Genomic DNA, 25,335 nt, shown 5'->3' on the forward strand with positions numbered 1-25,335 from the left:
GTTCTTACCAAGAATGCATTAATTTAAGAGGATATTTCTGGTAAAATGACAGCATCAAAGTAAAGCTATTTTCTGTTTAGATATACAGAGACTAAATAAGCCTCATTTTCCCATATTGCTTAATAGTTTCTTTTTTATTCTCGTCTAGGAGTGACAGTTGAAACCACATTGCAAAATATTAATATAAAAGAAGATATGTTCCCAGTTTCACCAAGCCAAATACCAGATGTGCATTTCTTTTATAAGTGAGTGAACATGCTGTTTCTCTTGACTGTTTTCTTAATCATAAGGACGTCACTTCAGGGTGCCTAGCATAGTAGCTTATACCTAGATAGTCAGTAATTGGTTCGTAAGTGAAAGACTTAGTAAAAAATAGGAAACAGGGAATATTTAGAAAGCATTATGTAATTTTTCTCATATATATAATCTTCTAAATTAGGCAATAAAGAGACTCTACTTCATTGTGTAGGCAGTAGTTGTTTGTAATTCACACATCAAAACATCAGCCTAAGTCGCTATGACCTCTCATCTCTTAAAAAATTCTTTTGATTCTAATTTTGATTATAATTACAATAGCTTTAAATCCTTTGATGATAGCATATGACTTTACCTGGGGAGCAGTCAGCTTTTCATAGGCAGTGAAAGTAAATGAACTCAATATGTATTAAAATTCTACATTAGCGAACTTTGATACATTTTCTCGTTTATTCATACAGCATAGGAGCAATTATACACGGGATATTTTTGTCTTTGAAATGTGTGTCATATCTGTTTTGTGAAATAGCATTTCCCTTCCAATAGGTCTTCTACAACTACAACCTCTTGTGTTAAAGGCCGATCAACTGCTGTGAAAATGAGGTGTAATCCTGCTAAACCGGGAGCTGGAACCATTTCAGTACCCAGGTAGTCTTATTTCTATATGATTCTTCCATATTTGTATTTATTAGGAAGAAAAACTCTCCAGAATCTTACTATTTTAAAACACGTTCTCTATGGATATAAAGCAGAAAGGGAACAAAGAATCTGTAGATTTTTGTTGTACAGACGTGCTGGGTGCCTGTTAAGAGGTATAGGCCCTTGCCAATCTCAACAATTCCCGGTCTCCTCAATGACATATTCTCGTCTGGTTTGCCTGAGTGTCTAATTGTCTTGAAAATTATTTAAGTAATATATAACTATATTGTTTGTATCCTTGGATTGAGTCTTACTATCTAGCCTCTTACTTTCTTGAGAGCTGGATTAGGAACTTCCCTGGATTATAGTTCTTCACCAGCAATGGACCATCTGGGTGATCTAGAATCTAGATTTTAGATTCAGCAGTCTAACCTGTGCACCATAGTTTCTTTCTCTCTAAGGGGATGAGGGTCAGGTTAGATGCATTTCCAACTCTTCAAGTTTCTGATCACTGGTGGCGAAATCACCAAGGTAGAGTCTGACCTCTGCAATACATAACACAGTTCATTTAACTGATTGGCATCGAGGCAACAGGTGTCCACAGTCTAGATCTGATTAATACAGCCACTTTGGGTGGGAACAGTAGGAGAAAAGAAGCAATTTCATGGACTCAAAACTGTAAACTTAAAGACTGTTTTCATGGCATGAGTGAAGCTTAAATGTCTCCTGATTTTTATTTTTTATAGTTATTCATTGTTTAGTAGTATGTAGATTATTTATTTCTAATCTTTTTAGGGTTAAGGTACCTTTGGATTATAATTTGATTTGCACATTTTTCTCCATCAAGCTAGCAAAAATTTATCTTTAAAAAAATGATTGACTTAATTTTGTTTTTGATAGTTTCACCGTAACCTTTTGTGAGATTTTAAGCTATCCCGCGTATGTTACATCAGGATTGGAAATCAGTGGTCTAAGCATTGCTCCCGTTACTTGGGCATCTTAAAAATAATTACAGTGATAACATAGTATTTGGGGCTCATTTCTGTGCATAAAGGCATGGTAGCATTCACCTCTTACCAACGCTGTTACTCTGGTTCTCGTAGATGTATGTATTAATTTTTCTCACCTTTTCAAGGTGAGAGAAGAATGTGATGAGCACAGTACATAATGAAAGGTAATGGACATCAGTGAAAGAAACAGAGGGAGCCTGGTGCTCAAGGGCATCGTGTGGTGGAGAATCCCTGTGCCGGTGTTCACGCTGGAGTGCCGGCAGCAAGCACACTTTCTTTATGAGAAGGTGTATCCAGAGATTCTTTCACTACGCTCTGATATCCCACCATATGACTTCGAGTTCAGAGGCTTGTTTTATTTACTATAGCACTTCTGAGGTCCTTTCTCGGACCTAGCAACTCACTTCTCTGGAGTCCACCTGGATGACTTCTCAAGCCTCCTCCAGGAGCCTCTGTGACTTAAGCAGATAATGTTACTGAAGACTAACTCTGTCCTTTAGAAAATGTATCACTCTAACTCTCCCAAGGTGGATTCTGATGTTTTAACATCATAAGAAAGTAATAGTCTCATGATGTTAAATGATGGCATCTAGAAACTAATTTTTTTCCTTGTGAGGAGAGGAAAAGTTAAGTTCCTCCTTTGACCTCAGGCAGTTTTTTCTACTTGACTGTCTTTGCAAGGGTTTCCCAAGATCGTATGCAGCAGAATACCTTGGGGTGTCTATTTTTTTTTCTTTTTTAATTTTAAAATTTATTCTTATTTATTTATTTAAAGCAATCAATCATTTTAATACTTTAGCTTACGCTTTTTTTTTATTCAAACAGAAAGTCACAAAAATTATAATCATCCTCATCAGTTCACTCAGTCCCATGTAATTAATTTTTTTTTTATCTTGATCTTTTGTTAGCACTTTTATGAATTCATCAGTTTTCCACTAGAGTTCTGAAAATGCTTATTCATTCAGTTCAGCAGTACAGTCAGTTACCAGGAACCTGTGCTTGTCAGAGTCTTTTCCATGAATTCCTTGAAGATGAAACCCTTTTATAGGAACATTTTTGCAAAAGCATCAGAGTGGGGTGTCTATTTTAAAACTGATTTCTAGGCCTTCCCTGAAACCTAAAGAATTTCCGAGTGTTTGGAACAGGAATATTTATAAAAACACAAGACAATTCTGATACGTATTAAAATTTGAGAACCATTGGTCTTAACCCCCATTTTGGAGATTTGACTTTTTTGTTTTCTGACATAGATTCTCACATGTTGTTTTGCATTTTAGTTTTCTGAAAAGCTAAATTAAGAGGTCGTGGTCTACAGGGTGGATGCCTTCACCCATATTTTGATGAAACTCTGGTTATAATTATGACGCACACTGAAGTCTGAGGACCATGGCTCTAGGGAATGCTTTCAACCCCACAAGCTAGATGTGCTGGCCTTTCGTTCTTTTTCTTCTTTTCTTTTTTAAACATCTTTATTGGAGTATAATTGCTTTACAATGGTGTGTTAGTTTCTACTTTATAACAAAGTGAATCAGCTATACATATACATATATCCCCGTATCTCCCCCCTCTTGCGTCTCCCTCCCACCCTCCCTATCCCACCCCTCTAGGTGGTCACAAAGCACCGAGCTGATCTCCCTGTGCTATGCGGCTGCTTCCCACTAGCTATCTATTTTACATTTGGTAGTGTATATGTGTCCATGCCACTCTCTCACTTTTTTCGTTCTTTCTTGAATCGATTTCCATCAGGGCACAAGGGGGAGCTCTGGGATCAGGATCAGAACTTGAGAAACGGCAGCTTGTCCGGAAATAATTAGAATTTTTTTTTTTTCTTTAAGCTGTAGGGCTGAATAAAGATTTCCTACTAACAGTAAAGAAATGTTAACAGAGCCAAATTTACTTAGGTGGCTTTTGAAGAGGAGTTCATTTGCATTTTTCTTTTTTGAGCTTTAAGTTCTCCAGGAGAGAAAGAAAGGTGCTAACCAGGCAATTGCCTTACAGAAGTCTCATATGCTGACCAGGAAGTCACTATAGGAGTCCTTGGTAGTTCGGAAGGGATGCCATCCCCTGGAATTCTCTCTTGGCCAAGGATCTTGGCAAACCAGGCAAAGGCGACTTTAGCAGTAGTAATGTTGGCCGGGGCTCTGTGTCTTGGTGACCAGGGAAAATATCATTGAGAATATCTTTACAGAAAGTGAAAGGGGCAGGAGAAAAAGGGAACTGTGTGATCTCCGTGCATCTCACATGCAGTGCAGAAGGAGCGGCAAATATTCTGGGCCGCCTACTAAACAGCAGTTGAAAACACCAGTCTGTCTGTTTGGTCTGGCAAATGCAGTTGGTTTCTAATTCCACAAAGTGTCTGGAGGGTGTGAGACATTTTCAATTAAAACTTAACAGCATGATGTCTGTGGCAGATGAAATCACAGTCGGAGTGGACTTCTGAGATTATCTACTGCAGTTTGTACTTTGGCCAAAGAATAAATTGCGAACACAATCTACCACTAATATCCGTAAGTAGATGCCTCTCCAGCTTCTGCCTAAAAGGCTTTCCAAACCCCTAATCATGATCCTACATGGTTAGAGGAATCCAAGATTCTCCCTTCATTAGGAAAAATTTAGACCTAAGCACGTGTCCAAAGTGCTCTTTCAAAAACATGAGAAATTGCTGTTAGTTTTAACAGCAAAGTTTTAAAAAGGTTTGAAAAAGTTTTTAAAAAGCCTTATTCGAAAACAGGTAGAGGGAACCACGTTTACTCTGGTAATGGAGATGTCATAGCACATTAGAGATCCTTCAATCAAACCCATTTACTTGATACAGTAGGAAACACCGAGGACCCAGGTCGCATAGCTGTAGAGTGGTGCAGTCAAGATGGAATGATTTCTTGACTGTGTCTGTTGTTCTTTTCATGCCATCGTGCTTTCATCTTGTCATTTCCCCCTATTCCTTATAGGCAGAGATTTGCAAAGAAGCACATTAAACAGAGGCAAATAGCACATTTATCCGGGGGACAGCTCAACTGATCTACCAATTATTGGTGCCTTCTTTTTAATGACTCATCTTTCCTCAAACAGGGTCGTCTTTATTAATGTTCTGAGTTAGAGGAAAATTCTCCTCCTCTCTTTCTTACAACTTAGGACCATATTTAATTGCTTGGGTACTTGATAAATGAATCCAAAATCGTTTTGTGAAAACCTCCTTCAAAATCCAAATTCATTTTCATTATAAGTGTAGCTTCTGAGGAGATTGTCTCTTACAAAAGGGGTGCTTCACAATTCTGTCCTGATAGTGTTCAGAGGTCGAGCACACCAGGGGTTTCTTCACAGGCTCTGATTTAGAGTCTGTCTATCAAAGTCGCTGGATCTATTGGGTGCTAGTGTTTTTGTTGGTATTTGGGGAAGGACTGTTAAAGCCCAAACAGTTGTGTATTCCTTTTAAGTTATTAAAAGCCAGAGGATAATTATTGTTAAATGAGTTCTCTGTTTACTTCTTTTCTCTGTACCATTTATGGACAGATAATATATTTTTCAAATTCATATAAGTTAAATTAAAAAGGCAATAGAACTCAAAAGATGAAAGCCAAACATGTTCTTAGAACATTAAAAAGTAAGGAGGCATATGAAAGCACTGTGGTCATAAGTGAAAACAACGAAAACCTATTATGATCAAGAAACGGAAGGAGGAGATCAGGATGGAGGAGTCGGAGGACGCGAACTCACCTCCCTCTACGGACGTATCAAAAATACATCTACATGTGGGGCAGTTCTCGCCGAAAACAGACTGGAGACTGGCAGGAGGAGTCATCTTTGACCAGGACTGTAAAGGAAGATCCACACGGAGTCGAGTAGGAAGGGAAGAGAAGCGATCAGGTCGGGACCTGTGCCCCTAGGAGGGGACACAGAAGAGGAGGGAGACGTCACAAGCGTGGAGATCCTCCCTGAGGAGTGAGCTGTTTGAGCCACACAGTGAACACCCCAGCCCTGGGGCCTGACACAGCCAAGGAAACCATCAGCAAAGTGAAAAGGTAGCCTGCTGACTGGGAGAAAATATTTGCAAGTGATATGCCTGATAAGGGGTTAATCCCCCCAATATATGAACAGCTCATATAACTCAATATAAAAAAAAAAAACCAATTTAAAAGTTGACAGAAGACCTGTATAGACATTTTTTTCCAAAGAAGTCATACAGATGGCCAACAGGCACAGGGAAAATGCTCAACATGGCTAACTATTTGAGAAATGCAAATCAAAACTACAGTGAGATATCACCTCACACCAGTCAGAGTGGCCATCATTAAAAAAATCACGAATAAATGTTGGCAAGAATGGAGAAAAGGGAACCCTAGTATGCTGTTGGTGGGAAGGTAAATGGATGCAGCCACTGTGGAGAACATTATGGAGGTTCTTCAAAAAACTAAGAATAGAACTACCATATGATCCAGCAGTTCCACTCCTGGATATATATCTGAAGAAAATAAAAATACTAATTCAAAAAGATACCTACACCCTAATGTTTTATGGCAGTATTCTTTACAGTAGCCAAGTATGCTAACCAACCTAAATATCCATCAACAAATGAATGGATAAAGAATTTTCATTTTGAAAATATTTAAAAATGGACTCTGACAGTTGCACATATTGTGAATATATTAAAATCCATTGAGTTGTACACTTTTATATTGTGAATTGTATGCTATTTGAACTATATCTCAATAAAACTGTTTTAAAAAATCAAAAAAAAAAAGGGACTAGGTAGTGTCAGTAAATATAGTTTGTCCATGTCTTCATCAGATGCTGGCTTTTGCGAGTTAACTGAGGGTAGAACCTTTAGAAAGGCAGATTTTTGCAGGAGACTGGTAAAATTTTATAGATCTAAGACTTCTAGGTCAAAGTATCTTATGTTCAAACTCTGTCATAAGTGACTGATGCTCTTCAGCCTTAGGGCAAACAAAATTAGAGCAAGATGCAATGGTGTTTTATGGACCCTACACAAGAAGGGTTTCTGCCAATGACAAGGCATCCTTGGCAGAGAAAGGCTGAGCTTCCTGAGCTTCCAAAGCCAAAAGGAGTCACCAGGAGGTCAGAGAGCATTGCCTGTGCCAGAGGATGCCAGAGTGTACAAACTTTGTCTCGTTTCTTTGAACATGTACTCATTGGTTTCTGTGGTGATCACGTAGAGCAAAAGTCATGTAGAAGCACAATTAGTGACACCTGTAAAAAGCTGGTTGGGAGGAAAAGATGGTGGTGACACAGGTCAGCAAAGGGAAAGGTATTTCACATATCTGGCAATAAAAGATTTATCTAGGGCTTCCCTGGTGGTGCAGTGGTTGAGAGTCTGCCTGCCAATGCAGGGGACACGGGTTCGAGCCCTGGTCTGGGAGGATCCCACATGCCGCGGAGCAACTGGGCCCGTGAGCCACAACTACTGAGCCTGCGCGTCTGGAGCCTGTGCTCCGCAACAAGAGAGGCCGCGATAGTGAGAGGCCCGCGCACCGCGATGAAGAGTGGCCCCCGCTTGCCACAACTAGAGAAAGCCCTCGCACAGAAACGAAGACCCAACACAGTCAAAAATAAATAAATAATAAATAAATAAATAAATTAAAAAAAAAAAAGATTTATCTATCTTACTACTTTTTTTCTTTTATATTTTTTTTCTGTTTTCATTTATATATGTAAGCACTATTGAAATTATTACTGCTTCATACATTCTTGTTATTTCCCAGGGAAGGCCTGATTCAAACTGTGAAAATTAGGTTTATAACAAAGAATCAAATTTGGATGTTCCACATTTTAAACGATTCATTGAGTTAAAAGAATTAAAGAATTGATTCTAAACTAAACTGCTTTTAACCTAAGAGTTTCTTTTAAAAAGTGAAGTCTGCCAAGGAAAGGCACTGAATCATTGTAGTATTTTGACATCTAATGGCAGCTTTATAAATTATATCAACGTCTTGATTTTTGTTTGTTTCTTTGGCTCTACCAGTTCTTTAGAAAGTGATGTGCATTGTTAATAGTCTTTTATATTTTGCAGTGCTTTAAACTTTACCAAATTGTTCTCTCATTTTATCCTTTATAACCACCCTATGAATGCAGTATAGCAGACATTCTGCTTTTGACAAATTATAAAAGTGATATGGTGGGGAGGGAGGTTGAATCACTTACGGAAAAACACAGAATCATTTGAAAGTCCAGTTAGAATCGTAACCCAAGTCTTCTCTCTAGAGCTTTTTGCCAGTTTGATTAATTTTCTCCTTTTTTTCATTTGTTGAGTTCTTTTTTCTCAAACTTTAGCATACTTACTCTTTCATCTTCCCGATATAAACAGTTTTTTCTCCTTTTAAAGTTTCTCTGTGTTGGAAAAAATAGAAAATAATTCAGGGAGGAAAGACTTGAGCAGGAAAGCCTATTGGTAATTTTTGCTAACTGATCAGAAAAGTGTAATTATTTTGAAAGTTGCAAAGCATTGTTATGCAAATAATGTGTTCTTGAAGAATTTTTCTAATTGATTACACAATTTTTTTCAAAAGAGCAATTTTGAGTTGCTTTTACTGATCTGGAAGGTAGCGGGTAGGAATAATTTTTTAAGTGGCATGGTTTTCATCTATTGTACTTTCCTTTAAAAAAAAAATCTCTCTTTGCTTCTTCGTCTGGATATATTTATTACTCTCTTTTTACAAACAGAGAAATTAAGGCAGATAAGAGAGTCAAGTCATTTTTCCGAAGAGTCGCTCTTCACCATTGTTCTTAGCTTTGACAATCTGGGTCTCTGTTTCTGAAGTATGTCGTACAGAACATTGCTTTGTTTACCTCCCACCCGTGTCCACTTAGTCTGCAGTACACGGACACTTCAGAAAGATAGACATGTAAAAATGCATCAATTTTCAGGCATGTAAATTTGTTTCAATGTTCATATTAGGGTACCTTAGAATATATTTAGTTAACTGATAGTATGAAATTTTACCTTTCTAGTAGACTGAAAATTAAAGGTTTGGGTAGCGTATTATCAGAAAGGCATTTGAAATTAAAACTTAAAAAGGGATGGTTTTTGGATTCTCTCTATTATTGTGTGTCTGTCATTTTGCTATTAGTTGTTTCAGGACACCTCTACTCTGCACCAGCTGAGGTCTGAAGGAGGTTTTCAGGGCAATGCCCTGTATTTACACAGCTTGACTTAGGGGAAGTGCAGTAGGCAAACTAAGGCAACAGTATTCCCCTGGTTTTAATGAATTCATAAACAAAATAGTCATTCCCATTAGAATCTTTCCAAATAGTTTCTTGCTTCAATCAGTAAGGATTCACCAAGAAACTTTCCGGCAGCTTTTTTTTTTTTTTGGTCATTATCTGTACCTGTTTCTTTAAAAAACCCCCAGCTTTATAGAGATATAATTCACAGACCATTAAAATTCACTCATTTAAAGCGTACTGTTCAGTGGTTATTGTATATTCAGATATGTGCAACCATCACCATAGCCAATTCTAGAACTTTTTCATCACTTCACAAAGAAATCCCATACCCTTTAGCTATTACCTCTCTAAATCTTAGCCCCTTTCCTGATCCTGAGCAACCACTAACCTACTTTCAAATGCTGAAATCGAGTTCCCTGTTATGGACCTTCATCTGAATAACACCATACAATATGTGGAATTTTTGGTTGGCTTCAGTCACTAAGCATAATATTTTTGAAGTTCATCCAAGTTGGGGCATGTATCAGTACTGCATTCCTTTTCATGGCTGAGTAATATTTCATTGTATGGATATAACACATTTTGTTCATCCATTCATCTGCTGGTGGACATTTGGGTTGTTTCCACCTTTTGGATATTATGAATAATGCTGTTATGAACATTCATATACAAGTTTTTTTGTATGGACATAGTACATAGTATTTTCATTTCTCTTGGATATTTACCTAGGAGTGGAATTGCTGGATCATATGGTAATTATGTTTAATTGTGTGTGGAACTGCCAGATTCCTCCAATGCTGCACCATTTTATATTCCCATCAGCAGTGTGTGAAGGTTCCAATTTCCCCACATCCTCTCAACACTTGTTAATATCTGTTGTTTTGATTCTAACCATCTTGGTAGGTGCAAAGTGGTATTTTGTTGTGGTTTTTATCTCCTTTAGATTATTTTTCATGTGTTTCCTCAGCATCCACGCATTGCTTCCCAGCATGTATGCAGCGTGCATTCACATGTTGACTGGACTCAACTGAATGTGTTACAAAAGCTGTTGGCTTTGTTGTTTTTCATGTTTTATTTCAGCAAGTGTCCAGCGGGTACCTGTGATGGATGTACATTCTATTTCCTGTGGGAGAGTGCTGAAGCTTGCCCTCTGTGCACAGAGCATGACTTCCACGAGATTGAGGGTGCCTGTAAGAGGGGATTTCAGGTAAGGGGCAAACCTCTCTAAGCAAACTGTGTCATTGAAAATATAATTGTTTAGTCCAGCATTGCTTACACCATAGAAAGTGAGATTCAGTAGCATGGCTGAAGCTTATAGTTAACTTAATGAGATATTAATATGTATTTAAAATCAAGTTTGATACCTAGACTCCCATATGTTGAGGTAGCTGAAGATGTGTACTGGAATTGGGGAAAATGAATTATAGCAAGGGAGCTGTAGACCATGGATCTTTACCCAGAGTGTAAGGAAATGATATAATTAAACCCAAATATGGTTTATATAATGCAGTTATAGGTATAATTAAGATGAGGGTGATATAACTGACTCTCCACAAGAAGCATACATAAAGAGTGAATCTCACATGCGCGCCCCCCATATATATATAAATCAAGATCCTACTCTATATTTTCTCTGCAGTCCTTCATTTGCTTACTTGTTTTTTAAAGTAAAGTTGGGATTCTATTCTCTGTATTTTTTTTTTGTCTCCTTTATGCCTTTAATACACTTCCCTTGTCATTAAATTTTTTTTAAAAAACATGACTTTTAGTTATTGACAAATGTGCTATTATATATGCAATTTGGGATTTAATAATTCCCCTGTTGGACATTTAAGAAGAAATTGAAAACCATCTTTTTGTAAATAACTCTGTAATGAACATCTTTGTTAGACATTTGATTATTTCCTTAGAGTTTATTACTGGAAAGGGATTAATTGGATTCGAGGAGATGGACATTTTTAAGGTTCTTGATACGTGTTACTAAATTGCTTTGGTTGCATCAATTTGCTTTTCTACTAATAGTGTTTGAGAGTACCCACTTCCCTGCACCAGCTTTGACTAGTACCATATAAAAACCCAAGCTTTACCTCTTTGAAGATGACTTACCACTTCACTCTCTCCAAATTCCATTGAAATGACATTGAAGAAGCACAGATGAGAGGATAAATCAGTACCAGTGGTGGGGACCCTATTGGAGAATGGGCATCAGAGGATCAGAGATTCCAGTGGGATTTCTGAGATCTAGAAGGTAGATGGGATAGGACCGACTTTTGGGTCAGCATGGAATATGCTAGGGTGCTCACTGGGTAAGGGGATCGAACAGGGGAGCTGTTCTTTCCAGGAAAGTCTTAAGGAGCTGGTAGTTGGCAGGTTGGAGGGTTGAAGAGAGAGAAAAAATCTGAATGCCCCCCCACCCAAAGCCATACATTCAGCGTATTTGGAAGCGGTAGTGTCCACCTTTAAGAAAAAAAAAAACATATTGAGAACTGTTCTCTACATTGGTATTTTTCATACTTGAATGACAGTGAACCTGTAGTAAGAAAGACATTGTACATGAAGCCTAGTACACAAACACAAACTCAGACACAGAGAGATATGTCTAAAAATAAAATTGTTTTATGGAGCAATACTTATTTTCATATTTTATGATAAAGTATAGGCATAACAATACAAAATGTTTTTATTAATACTTTAATACAAAATAGAGAAGCCTCCAAATAGACAAACTAATCAGAAAATTAGGAAACGTTTAATTTAGGTAAGTGTGCTTACCCTTAGATAGCTCATTCTGGCTCAGAGCACACAGATACAACGCTGCTCACACGTCGAGGGCACGGTTGAGCCAGTTTCTTTTCAACAGTTTTAAGTGGGTCAAGGATAAAAATTCCAGCCTCACAAAAAAAATGGTTTCCTTTTAATCCTCCCAATAATAATGATACATTTTTTTATGCTTTACAGTGGAAATTAATCTTTATCTTTTCTCTAAAATTATGCTAAGCTTACTATCTTATAATCCTTTTTTTAAGAGTAAATCAAAAATAAAAGGTGCATTCCCTTCTTTGGCCACCAAGTTTAACTCAGGAGTTTTGAAAAGCTAAATGACCTTTTATCCAAACGTTCTTTAATACTTCTCTTCTGGAAGGTAGTGATTAGAAGTTTAAGACAGTGGGGTGGCAACAGTTTCTCTAGTTTTATCTCATTCAAACTGTCTTCATTGAAAAACCTCTGTTCAGCATCTTATAAGAATGTTAGGAACAGATAGTTGCGAGGTGATGCTTTTTAAATGTCTGTTTTTGCCTTAAGAATAATACCTTTTGGAACACTTTGTTGTGTTTGACATGTTGAGGTATGTAATTCTCCCCATACCCCACCCATAGTTCCAAATCTACTTTGAGAAATACCAAAATCAGTTAAGTATGCCCTTCTGTTATACTTAGATGTCAGTTTTGAAAATATTTGCCAAATTAGATCGAGCTTCAACTAGTACAGTATGAAATGTCCTTCCTTAGGGTATTCCATTGCAAGAACGAACAAATGGGTTTGATGCAGTAAGTGGGTATGTTCACCTCCAATCTCTGAATAATATATTTCGAAAAATCTGCTCTTTGGTGAGCTTTCAATATGAATGACAACTTTCACTGCGTTTTCCATTATGTTGGTGAAGAAGCGTGGATTTCTTTGGATGCCAAAGCCTTAAGATAGAAAAAAACAATGATTGCAAAATATTGCAAAGAGTATCTTTTAATTGCTTTAATAATTCTGCGTTTCCATCCTATTGCCTGCTTCATTCTTTACAATTTTTCACCTTATGTTGACTGAGAGTCTGCTTTTCCAATTCTGTAAAGACATATAATCCAGAAGCACATGAAGTTAAATTTACACACTACAAGTCCTCCACATACAGCTGATATAAACTAAAAGAGCTACATGACTTGTGATAAAAGCTCTTATCAAATTGGATCTCAAAAATCTATACGAGGTTCTAAGTACGTACTAAGCATTACTTCTAAATGTTATACAGTAGTAGGGATTTGAAGAGATAATGTGTTTTCACTGAGAGGTAAGTTTTAAAATTTATCATCAAATTGATCTCACCCTGTTCACAAAATATCCCTACATGCTGGAAGAATAAATTTTTCAGCTGCAGTGTCAGCCATTTTCTTGTTTGCCAAAGACATGGCGTAATGAAGGGATAAAGTGTCCTAATTAATAGAACGACTAAGAAATTCATAGAATGGCTAAGTTATAGAATGACTAAGAAATTCTGCCAACAGCTTGATGTATTTTTTCTTTAACCATTTGAGGAGCTTATGGAAAAGTTAAAAATTCTGGGTTTATAAGTACGTATCTTTTTAATTATGAAGTTTTAATGGTTTGTTTAGAAGACTGTCCTTGGACATTACAGCTTGCCATTTGCATTGGGTGTGGCGTATGTGATACAACCATATAAACTCTTTCATAGTCTATTTTTCTTGTTGAAATGCCCTTCAGATGAAGAGGCAGCACTTCAGCTTGCTCATGCCTCCTCGTTCCTCATCTTTCTTATAAAAATAATGTGAGCCATTTTAAAAGTAATTTATTCACACTAAGTTTAATGAAAATGTTACACTAAAATTTTTTTCAATTACTAATGTCCTTTCTAAAAAGTTCTTATCCAAAACTTGGTTGAAATTTTTCCTCAAAGGAAATGGGAATCTCCTGCACATCGTTCAATTCAGGACCAACTGTAAAAGTGTGTGCGTGTGTGTGACATTAAACATTATGGTGTTAGGCTTCTGTTAGGGTGTTGATAAATGACCGTCATTCACCAGAAAATTTAGGGAGGCACAGTGAGCAAAAAACGTAATGCCTTGTGTCATTTAATGTCACTGGATATAATCATCTTGCAAATTGCTACCTGTCATTGTATATGTTGAAATATATAAGGAACCGTGCACTATACTCTGATTTTTGTTTCTAATCTGTCTTATTTGTTTATTTAAAAAAAAATTGCTGGTTGAGACCCAGTATATTGATTTTACTATTTACTAGTTGATTGCAGTGAGCAGTTTGAAAACATTGCCCTAGCAAAATTGAGTCATCTGCTTTGGGAGGACGAGAGTAGGTCCCTCATATGGGTAGTGATGACCCAGAATAACACCCTCCTTATTTTGGCCAGGGGAAGGGGGGCGTGCAGTCTGTGTACCTACCCCACACCGAAGTCTGCCCGTCATGCTGCACTTACATGTCCTGGGTCCGGGGTCTGCTCTTCCACTCAGGGGAGAGGCTTTTTGGGGAAATGGACCTACATGATGAGTGGGTGAAACCCGTTCCAGTCAGTTATATGAAACAATCTAAGCTTTTATTTAAAAACATGATTTAAGAAGTCAGGACTCATGAGATATTTGAAGAAAATAGCTCAAATGACATATCCAGATGGAGTCATTTTTATTCAACCTCCTCAGCATGAAGCAAGCCTTCTGATCTGACAATTCATGGTTTTGTTACATTTTCATTCATCATTTCCTTATTCTCTCTCTTCTGTATCCCTTTCCTCTCTTTTTGGAGCTTCAGTTAGATGAAAGCCGAATAATCCTCTCTGCCTACTGTGAATAATGGTTAGCGAAACCCTTCTCCTTCTAAATCTCATTTCTTATGTCATTTTTTAAAAGGAAACCTTATATGTGTGGAATGAACCTAAGTGGTGCATTAAAGGAATTTCTTTGCCTGAGAAAAAGTTGTCAACCTGCGAAACAGTTGACTTTTGGCTAAAAGTGGGAGCAGGTGTGGGAGCTTTTACAGCTGTTTTGCTGGTGGCTCTAACTTGCTACTTCTGGAAAAAGAATCAGAAGTAAGTAACCTCTGTATAAGAACTGAGAAATCTCTTTTGTTGTGAATATTTTAGAGTTAATCATTATATCCAACACTTTCTCTCAGAGACACAATAAATTTCTCCTAGTGAAGGAGTTATAGGAAAGGCCTTTAAGAAAGCAAATGGAAATGATTGTTGTTCTGATAACAGAGAGATCAGAGAACATTAGAGATAATTGAATTAGATCCATTGTTTTTATAAAACAAGGAACAGAGGATCCTGGCTACTCAGGTAGATGGGAGCAGGGCTCAGAAAGGAAGGCAGATTTTCTCTGTGTGTCTGTTTTTCTTTTCATGACATCATGCTGCCTTCTTGCCCCATCTTTTCTTTTTCAATTTCTTGTGGGCAGATATTTGCAAAGAAACAGACTAAGTATATACTCCAGGACTTTAAGAATCTGAAGAGAGATCAGAGAACATTAGAGATAATTGAATTAGATCCACTGTTTTTATAAAACAAGGAACAGAGGATCCTGGCTACTCAGGTAGATGGGAGCAGAGCTCAGAAAGGAAGGCAGATTTTCTCTGTGTGTCTGTTTTTCTTTTCATGACATCATGCTGCCTTCTTGCCCCATCTTTTCTTTTTCAATTTCTTGTGGGCAGATATTTGCAAAGAAACAGACTAAGTGTATACTCCAGGACTTTAAGAATCTGAAGTTGAGTATTGAGTCTAACTTCCAATTGTATATTGATACATTATATGATTTGGCTCTTTTAAAATGATTTACATGTCAGTGGGGCTGTGAAAGTTCTCTACTGTATTATCTAGGGACAGTTGTAATATCTGGGGTGGGGAGTAGAAAGGAATGAGTGATAGAGAGAAATAGTAAAGACCAAATCACTTGCCTATATAATATTCTCATCCTACAAACTAAACTTTGGAAAACTGCATAGTAAATTAGTTCCCAAATATTTATAAATGAAAAAAATGCGTTCAGACCTCTAATTTTCTCTTTGTTTTTCAAAAGCTTTTCATAATTGGATACTTGAATCACTGTAAAATAAGTATGATAGCGTTAACTATATTGCACTGATTCTCTGAAATTCTGGAAACGATTGGTGTGTAGACGGTAGATTAATGAGAACACATAGTGTTATGGCTATGGGTGAAGGGAATATGTTGGTGAAACAGCTGTACTCCACGACGATTTAATTAGCTGGTGTATGACCACCCCAAATAAGTATTAATTTATATTAAACAGCCACTTTATCTATTTATTTATTTGCCGCTACTTAGACTGGAATACAAATATTCCAAATTAGTAATGACGACAAACTCAAAAGAGTGTGAACTCCCAGCTGCAGACAGCTGTGCTATCATGGAAGGAGAAGATAATGAAGAGGAAGTTGTATATTCCAATAAACAGTCGCTACTGGGAAAACTCAAATCCTTGGCAACAAAGGTGAGAGCAGAATTATAACCTGGTATTTCTGTGTATTTATAAATAAAGGGGCCATATTAACCTAACAGTAGCAGTCATGCAAACCCTGTCATTCAGGGTGGGTATTTATCCAGTAGAAATACTCTTAGAAGTACAGAAGGCTGTAAATACAGGAATAATCACTGCAGCATTGTTTTTGTGGGCTAACCAGGTAGAAACAACTGTAAACACCATCAGTAAGGACTTAGATAAGAAATTTCCATGTATCAAAGTAGTGGGATGCTGTGCAACTCTGCAGCTGTTAAAGATTGAGATGTCTATGTGTACTGATATGTCAATGGGTCCAGGGTAAATGAAGCGAAAACAACACGTAGACTCTTGCATTTCTATTAAATATACATTTATAGTAGTATTTGAATAGGAAACTACTAATGATAGCTGCTTTTTGAGAGTTTTGAATTAATGGGTGTCTTTAGTCTTTGAAGTAATGCAGTTTTATAATATTTGAATTTGCACAAAGGTTATGTATTATAGTATTAAAACACAAACATTTTAGGTAAGTAAAAGATCTCATTTATTTATATTTTTTATTTTATAACAAGATTGTTTCATACAGAGGAGATAAAAGTTATATAAAATGTTGAGCTATTACTTATCAGATGCCATCACATTTGTCGGCTTTGAAATGATTACTATATCCAAACAGATAACATGAAGCCCTAAGTATTATTTGTAAACACGTTTTATTGACATTCTTCACCATTGACTTAAAAGATGAAACATTACCAGTTTACCTACGCAGGATTAAAAACAGAATGAAACCAGAAAGAAAACCCATTTCAAAGGATTTTCAGCAGGAAGGACATGTGGTGAAAGATTACATTTATTGAGAGTGTCTTAGTAATCGTTTCCTAATTTAGGCACATAACTATATCATAGGGGATCATTTAAAAATAAAACAAATAAGCCCTATTCCCCTTACACTAATGGTTATTTGATTTTTCTTAATATGGTAGTTTAGGGAGGATACTATTGCCGTGGGACAGTGAATGTACAGAGATTGTCAAGAGCTGAGATTTTACCCTACTTGCAAGCTAACAACTGAGCCTGCCATGGTTTCATGGATACTTCAGAAGACATGGGACTTCTGATCAGAGACAAAGGACAGTTTAACACTCACAGCAGAAGCACTAGCCAAAACGTCAGCATTTATACCAGTTGCAAAGCCCTTCTCCCTGCAGATGACTCTTGTACACACAGTGGTCTGCCTTACAGGAAAGGAACCTTAAGCTTTGGGAACCTGAATCTTTTAGAAAGAGCAGCAAGCATCTCTGTCTTTTGTTCCAAAGGGAGATAGTGTTGTTATTTTACTGGACAGGTAACATGCCTGTTCATTGCTCAAGAGGGAAACACTATTTCTAAGACTGTAAGCAAGCCCGCCCTTTGCTCTGGAAGGACACAATATCTTTATTTTCAAAGGCTGCTTTCTATACAAAGTCCTTTGAAAAGGTAGTCTGGAAAAAAGGGAAGTCAGTATCTCACTCATAAGATAGGCAGAAATGCCAGAGAACCATGGGGAGTTGTCTCCCAACAGATCCAAACCTCCTTCCTACACTATCTTGGCTTTCGACAACTTTCCCATTAGTACACCATTCCACTGTTCACTCTGATTAATCTGACTGGCTGCGGCTGGAATCAAATCTGGTCAATTTGCTTCATATAGCACTTAAAAAATAGAGCTACTCCCAACAAGACACCAAACAGCAAGATGAGGCCAACCTGTATTATTAACCTTGATCATACCAGGGTTCCACACTCAACTAACCAAACAAATGCCTTAAGTCATCAGGGTCCACCTTAGAAAGAGGTGGCTTTCTTTTTAGGTCCCTGTATTGACCTTTCCACTCAGCCTGAGACCTTTCCACTGGCACTGAGATCTTTCCTCCATAAGGTTCAGATGGAAGAGGGTTAAGGACATTTTCAAAAATTTACAAAGACCCTATACATCTCCCACTGTTGTCTACCTGGGCCATGGTAGGGGAACTTGGTGAGCGGTGTCCTCAACCAGGTGGTCATTATCCTTTTGGTCCAGGAAGATGGCAATCCAACAAGACAGTCCAGGCACAAAGAATTTTAGTGACTGTACAGATCTTGTCTTGGCCCTCAGGGAGGAAGTATAAGGCAGTTATATTGTCCATAACAATGTATGGACAGTGGGTTGATGTTGACCTGAATGCCTTCAAAGGCTGAAGTGGTGTCATGGATTACTTCAGTTAGAGTCAGAAACAAATTTTGTACCGCCTTTTCTTTCTTTTAAAAAAAATTTATTGAAGTATAGTTGATTTACAATGTTGTGTTAATTTCTGTGTACAGCAAAGTGATTCAGTTATACATATATGTATTCTTCTTTATATTCTTTTCCATTGTGGTTTATCACAGAATATTGAATATAGTTCCCTGTGCTATACAGTAGGACCTTGTTGTTTATTCATCCTATATATCAGTGTAATAGTTTGCATCTCCTAATCTCAAATTCCCAATCTTTCCTTCCCCCACTCCCCCTCCCCCTCCCCCTTGGTAACCACAAGTCTGTTCTCTATGTCTGTGAGTCTGTTTCTGTTTCATAGATAAGTTCATTTGTGTCATATTTTAAATTCCACATAAGTGATATCATATGGTATTTGTCTTTTTCTTTATGACTGACTTCATTTAGTAATGTAATCTCTAGTTCCATCCATGTTGCTACAAATGGCATTATTTCATTATTTTTTATGCTCCATCTTTTCTAATTGAATAACTACCCATGGGGTGAGTGTGAATAACAAGTCAGTTATCCCCCCAGGAGCCTCTTCTGAGTAACCAAGGGTAGCCTGATATTGAAAAGAGCCTTGCAGTTGTCTAAGGGCTACATGATCTATCGAGGATGTTTTCATAAACAGTTGAATTATGACCACTTATGACCACTCCTAGAATACAAGTACAAGCCATGCTGTTTTTAGGAGAGAAGTTAACATCTGGTTCTATACAAAAAGTACAGTCCTAGAGGTACACATGGTGCCTCTGGAAAGAAAGTATTATTTACAGTCGTTAGGGACACCAAGTGGGACCTATTTAGTTAGGCAGCACTGGTTGATGGTGCCTGCGACCTCCTTGCTGCCTTGTAAACCTTAGCGTTCACGTCAAACAATTGTGTCTCTTCTTTGTCTTTGGAGAGACTGCTTGAGGGCAGTTTGTCCAGCTTTTCCTGTTCGTCCATGCCGCAGGTGGGTGGTATTTGTCCACTCCATGGAATGATTGAGTGATGGCAATGGGAATGGACACGTTGATCGTTGTTATTTTGGGGCAGAAGCTGGCATCATCCCTGCTGTTTCTGATAGAATTTTCAGTAAGTCTAAGGGGAATGGCAACCAGATTGTGGTTTGAGCATCTGGTGGACTTGGTAGACCCAGTAGTCAGTTAAATTTAAGGCACTTGCAACAGTTTGAGAGCGGAACACTAAGGTGTTTTCCTTCATAGGAAGGTGACAGGGTGGCTTTGAAAAACAAATAATCATTAGTATCCCTTCATCCTTTGCACCTCTCAGGGCCTGAGGTACCTCCTTCCTAGGTGCCTTATTATCAGACTGCACTGTTGATCTTCCACTGGTACAAATCAGTTTGTCCCATTTCAGTAGCTAAAGCTCCACCTTATTTCTACTCATCCCCTACTGGAGTTCTGTGCTGCCAAACATTCAGGTGCAAGAAGGTCAAGGGCTTTTAAAAATGCGTGTGGAGACCTAGTGTGTTTTCTACCTTTGTCCATGTGGGATGGCACGAGGTCTTGATGAGCTGTGTACTCAACCAAGTAGTTATTATCCTTTCGATCTAGGATCGTTGACAGTCCAACAAAACAATACAGGTGGCTAAACCAGAATTATATTTGAATCTTCTAGGCTCCCTTCTGGCAGGGCTGCCACCAGACGTCCTGGGGGTTGCTGTTGGGATAAATAAGGACCCATCATGCCAGTAGTGGTCGGGGCAGAATCCTGGATTTTCATATAGGTATATAATCTTATGTAGGTTGTATTGATATATTCTTACTTATTATATATTTTTACTAATAATTATCTATGAAGCAGCCAAGAGGAGATAATCTCTTAATCCCTTTCTGGAAATAGCCATATTTAGTAACTGAACTGCCTTACTAAGATGTGTGGACCAGGAGGAGGTGAGGGAGATAGAGGCAGAAATCTTTTTGAGTCAGTTTTTGAGAAGGCTCTTCCGATGATCAATGCTCCCTTTCAGTGGTAGGAAGTGTGGAAGGTCCACTAATACCTCTACTCCCAGTCCATTGTTCTGGTAGCTTTTGTGATTTAAAAAAAAAAAAAAAAGGGACACCACTGTTAGGCTGCAAATGGTCCATAAAACCACAAACATTAAACAGATGTTTTTCAAGGGCCACGGTGGTGTGACTGGAGTTGGCCAGTCACTCTGGAACAGCAACACCATGACCCGAATGGGTGTCAACAGTGATGAGGCACCACCGATAGCCCCAAGAGGTGATCAGAGGTCTGATTTAATCAATTGTCAGGGAAATATTGGTCAGCTTTTGGTGTGACTCCCAAGTCTTGCATGCTGTGGTAACCTCTGCGTCAGAAAAATAGAACCCTTCACTTTGTGCTCAGTCTGTGAAGGCAGATTTATTGCCATGCTGGACAGGATTCAAATGCTGTGTAGGGTTTGTGGCAATCTGTCTGGTGCAGTCTCTATAAGGTGCTTAACTCTGTTTGGCCTTTTCAGAGGATGGGCATCTACCTAAGTGACCCAGATGATTTGATCAACAGCTAAGATTTGTTGCCCCAAAGAGAGGTTAAGAGTCAGTGGTTTTCCAAATGGCAGACCAAATAGTTTGTTGACAATGGCTATTAAATCTTGGCAATAGCTCAAGAGTAAGTAGAAATATAACAAGGTTTATCAGAAGAAGTATTGGCCATAGCTATGAGAAGGGCTTTGGGTTCTGGCTAGTGAGCCAGGCAGTCTTGTTGGTTTTCAGTTACGCATATTTGTGCTGAAGTTGGACAGCTGCAGCGGGTGGTGGACACCATTGGGTTTCAGCTCAACCAAAACATCAGTGAACCAGGCCCAGGCATGAAGTAGAACTTCGGTGAACCAAGGATCCCACGGAGCCAGTGGCTTCATTTGGGTCAGAGGAGTAGGGGATAACCTTTCTCTCAAAGAGTCTGCTGCCATATTTTCATGTGAGGCTGAGATGTTGCTGGGTCAGGCCAGTTGTATTCTTGAATATACCATTCATATTTGACAAGTGAGACTTATTGGACGCTTCCCACCTTGTTGACCTACCAAGAGTGGGACTATCAGGCTATAGAGTCCCAAAGTGTGTGTGGTAATGGCATTCAGTTTTGACAAGAGCTCAGTAACAGGCTAATAGCTGCTTTTTCAAAAGGGCTATATGTACATGGTGGCCACATCAAGGTGATGAGTCTAAAACCCCAAAGGGTGCCTCTGAGGGAAGACTGCTTCCCACTGCCACAGTCTCCAATTGACAAAATCATTAATCGCAAAGAATTGTATCATAAAGTGGTCATTAGGGCTGTGAGGCCACAAGGTAGAGAGCATTACTCACCTTGCTGGGCAGTTGATAATACAGCCTGTTGGCTTGGGCCTAACTCAAAAGATACTACTTTGTGGATTAGCTGATATGACAGCAAGTAGACTACTCAAGTGATACCATACTGTGTCCAACAGCAGAGTGCAGTAAGGTGCTGGGCTGTTTTTTCTCGACTGGAAGATAGATAAAGCATTGCACATCTGCCCACCTAGTCTCAAGAATCTTTACTTAGTTGGCAGCTCCCTGAATTTTGTGAGGGTTTATCAGCCATCTCTGCTGGCAGGTCTGATAACACAGGCAAGGCTGTTGAGACTGAGACCTCTGACTTGACACCAACAGGACATCATTTATATAGTGACAACTTTAGGCATCAGAAGGTAGAGGAACTTGTGTGCAATTCTGACTCACACATTTGTTGCACATGGCAGAGGAGTTGGCAACGCTTGGGGTAAGTATCCGAGTTGCCCTTCTCTTCATGTGGCTGCTCTTGACCAGGGGATTGTCTTCTGGTGCCTATGAGATAAGGAAGAACAAGCACATACCAACAATTCCTACTATAGATTCAGATGTAACGCAACAACGGCATCTTGAATGGGCATGCAGAACCCTTCACGCAAGGTCACATTATTTTCCCTCCCCCACTGCGAACCTAGCTTGAACCCCATTAGTTGAATTTTCAGGCCCTTTTCCTCTGACACGTTCAGTTAGGATGGTGACTTCGGTGCCTGCAACAAGCAGAGTCAGAAATGTTTGAGTCCCTCCCCTTCCCCAGGCTCCCTTGCAGTCTCAGATGGGTGTTTATGGTCTGCAGTCACTCTTGGTGACAGGAAAACTTGGTCCTTCCCCTAATCATCTTTTTCCTTAAGGCAGCAAAGTCAGCGTAGTTGGGGAAGGAAGGGTTAAAGGTGAAGAGGGAATGGGAGTCTGTGTGACAGCAGCAAGGCTTTGCATTTGCAGTTGTTTTCCAGCAGCTGCTCACGAGCCAGCCACACTGCCAGTGTTTTTGATCCGTTCAAAGTTCTATGTTGAAAGGCAAGGTCATCATTCCTGACATCATCTATTTCAGCTTTGGGGACCTTTTGACTCAGAAGTCACAGCCAGCCTGACTGTGCCGAAGGCTGCAGGTCTTACGTTCTTTTGTTGATTTGGGCTTGACTCACACACTGGAGTCTTTTTAAAAGGGAATTCACCTCATTTCTTGCTCCATTGTCAGATTTAAGGGAATGCCTGGTTTAAATATAAAGGATAAGGGACATTTCCCGGGTAAACCTGACCATACTAACTTATCTAGATGTTTGGGGGTCAGTTTCTCATTCTCCAGTGACCATCTTCCACCTTATAAACCCAATCTGAGGCAGCAAGAGCCCCAGTAGTGGTCACTGCCTCACTAAGTTTTCCTGTGGGAATTCATCTCCAAAAGAGCCCCAGAGGAAGCCATGGCTCTGTAACTGTGGTGAGGACCCGCTGCAAAACCTCTGAGACCTTTTACTGCATCTTTGGGTGGATCTGAAGTTGGCAGGATAGAGTGCCAGCAGCGTTGAGCCCTAGGATGGCCCCGCTGTTTCCATTCTTCTTCTTTTTTTTTTTTTTTTAAATTTTATTTATTTATTTATTGGCTGCGTTGGGTCTTCGTTGCTGCGGGCGCGCTTTCTCTTCGTTGCAATGCGTGGGCTTCTCACTGCGGTGGCTTCTCTTGTTGCAGAGCACGGGCTCTAGGTGCGCAGGCTTCAGTAGTTGCGGCACATGGGCTCAGTAGTTGTGGCTCGTGGGCTCTAGAGCTCAGGCTCAGCAGTTGTGGTGCACGGGCTTAGTTGCTTCGCGGCATGTGGGATCTTCCCGGACCAGGGCTCGAACCTGTGTCCCCTGCATTGGCAGGCAGATTCTTAACCACTGCGCCACCAGGGAAGCCCTGTTTCCATTCTTAACAATCACTGAGTCCTGCCACATCATCTCCAAAGTGAACCAGCCACAATTCTAGCACTTCACCTGGTTTCTCCCCATAAGTGGTTTCCATTTTCTCTTTAATGCTTATCGTAGGTGCATGTTTCTGGAACCGTTGTTTGAGAGGGGGTGAAACCTTCTTCTCTTGTTGGGATGATTTTTAGTGCTAGTTGCTCCTATGAGGCACACCTGAGCCTGCCTGGGAGGCTGTCCTCCTGCCAGAGGAGAATTAACACCTTCCAGTCGTTGAACTGTGAACTCTTTGAACCCACTTCCCAGTACTCAGCCCACAACCAGCTCCCCAGTTCCTCTTCATTTCCAGGCAAGAAGACAGAGGACTGTTTTATTGCCTTGTTTGCCATACAGTGTGGTCAGCATGTTTGTTCCCAATTCTCAGGGACTGTCCTTAAATCTTGTTAACCAGAGTGTGAAGCTCTCTTCTAGAAATGTCTTTATTAACTTCCTCTTCTCATCGGCAAAACAACGAAGAACTGTGAAGGTAATGAAATCGCACTCTACTTACTGGCCAACAAATGAGCCCGCCATAGTTTCCTAGACACTTTAGAAGATGGAATGAGTCTTCTGGGTCAGAGACAAAACACAGCTTATTACTCACAGCATTAGCATTGGCCAAAATCACAGCATTTGTATTGGTTCCTCAAGCTCATCTCCCACACAATGAAGTGCACTAGATGACGCCTGTATACAGAGTGGGTTATGTTATTGTAGAGAAACTGGCTTGGAGAACATGAGTCTTTTATAATTGGCCCGACATATGTCTGCCATTTGCTCCACAGGGAAAGACAATATCTGTAGCTTTCTGGGTTGTAAGCAAACGTTTCCTTTATTCTAGAAGGAGACTTTATCTGTATCATCCAAGGCTGTTATAGAAACATCTTTGGAAAATCACCTAGAATAAAGGACTATCAGTGTCTTTTCATAAGACATGCAGAAACACAGGAGGCCCATGAAAAACTATCTTCCATCACAAGTTGACTTAGACTTTTCACCTGGTGTGATCTTGTGATTCCCTATTTGTTTGTTTTTTTTTTTTTAACATCTTTATTGGAGTATAATTGCTTTACAATGGTGTGTTGGTTTCTGCTTTATAACAAAGTGAATCAGTTATACATATACATATGTTCCCATATCTCTTCACTCTTGCGTCTCCCTCCCTCCCACCCTCCCTATCCCACCCCTCTAGGTGGTCAGAAAGCACCGAGCTGATCTCTCTGTACTATGCAGCTGCTTCCCACTAGCTATTTTACGTTTGGTAGTGTATATATGTCCATGCCACTCTCTCACTTTGTCACAGCTTACCCTTCCCTCTCCCCATATCCTCAAGTCCATTCTCTAGTAGGTCTGTGTCTTTATTCCCGTCTTGCCCCTAGGTTCTTCATGACCTTTTTTTTTTTTTCTTAGATTCCATATATATGTGTTTGATTCCCTATTTGTAAGGGTGGTATCTAACA

At 39.1% G+C, this 25,335-nt stretch overlaps 1 protein-coding gene across 2 annotated transcripts in view; it reads left to right on the plus strand.

The window, feature by feature from the left end:
- The window catches only part of ELAPOR2 (endosome-lysosome associated apoptosis and autophagy regulator family member 2), an 89,290-nt gene that overhangs the window by 59,107 nt on the left and 4,848 nt on the right, over positions 1-25,335 (plus strand). For both annotated transcript variants that reach the window (XR_009504880.1, XM_059932860.1), the window contains exons 16-20: positions 149-245; positions 802-903; positions 10,164-10,290; positions 14,735-14,913; positions 16,171-16,336. Coding sequence is in view for 1 of the 2 variants with exons in the window: in XM_059932860.1 (XP_059788843.1) it covers positions 149-245; positions 802-903; positions 10,164-10,290; positions 14,735-14,913; positions 16,171-16,336 (671 nt within the window). In the remaining variant the exon portion in view is untranslated. The remainder of the gene's footprint in view (positions 1-148; positions 246-801; positions 904-10,163; positions 10,291-14,734; positions 14,914-16,170; positions 16,337-25,335) is intronic.

This window comes from Balaenoptera ricei, chromosome 9 (assembly GCF_028023285.1).
Source record: "Balaenoptera ricei isolate mBalRic1 chromosome 9, mBalRic1.hap2, whole genome shotgun sequence".
Taxonomy (NCBI): Eukaryota; Metazoa; Chordata; class Mammalia; order Artiodactyla; family Balaenopteridae; genus Balaenoptera; species Balaenoptera ricei.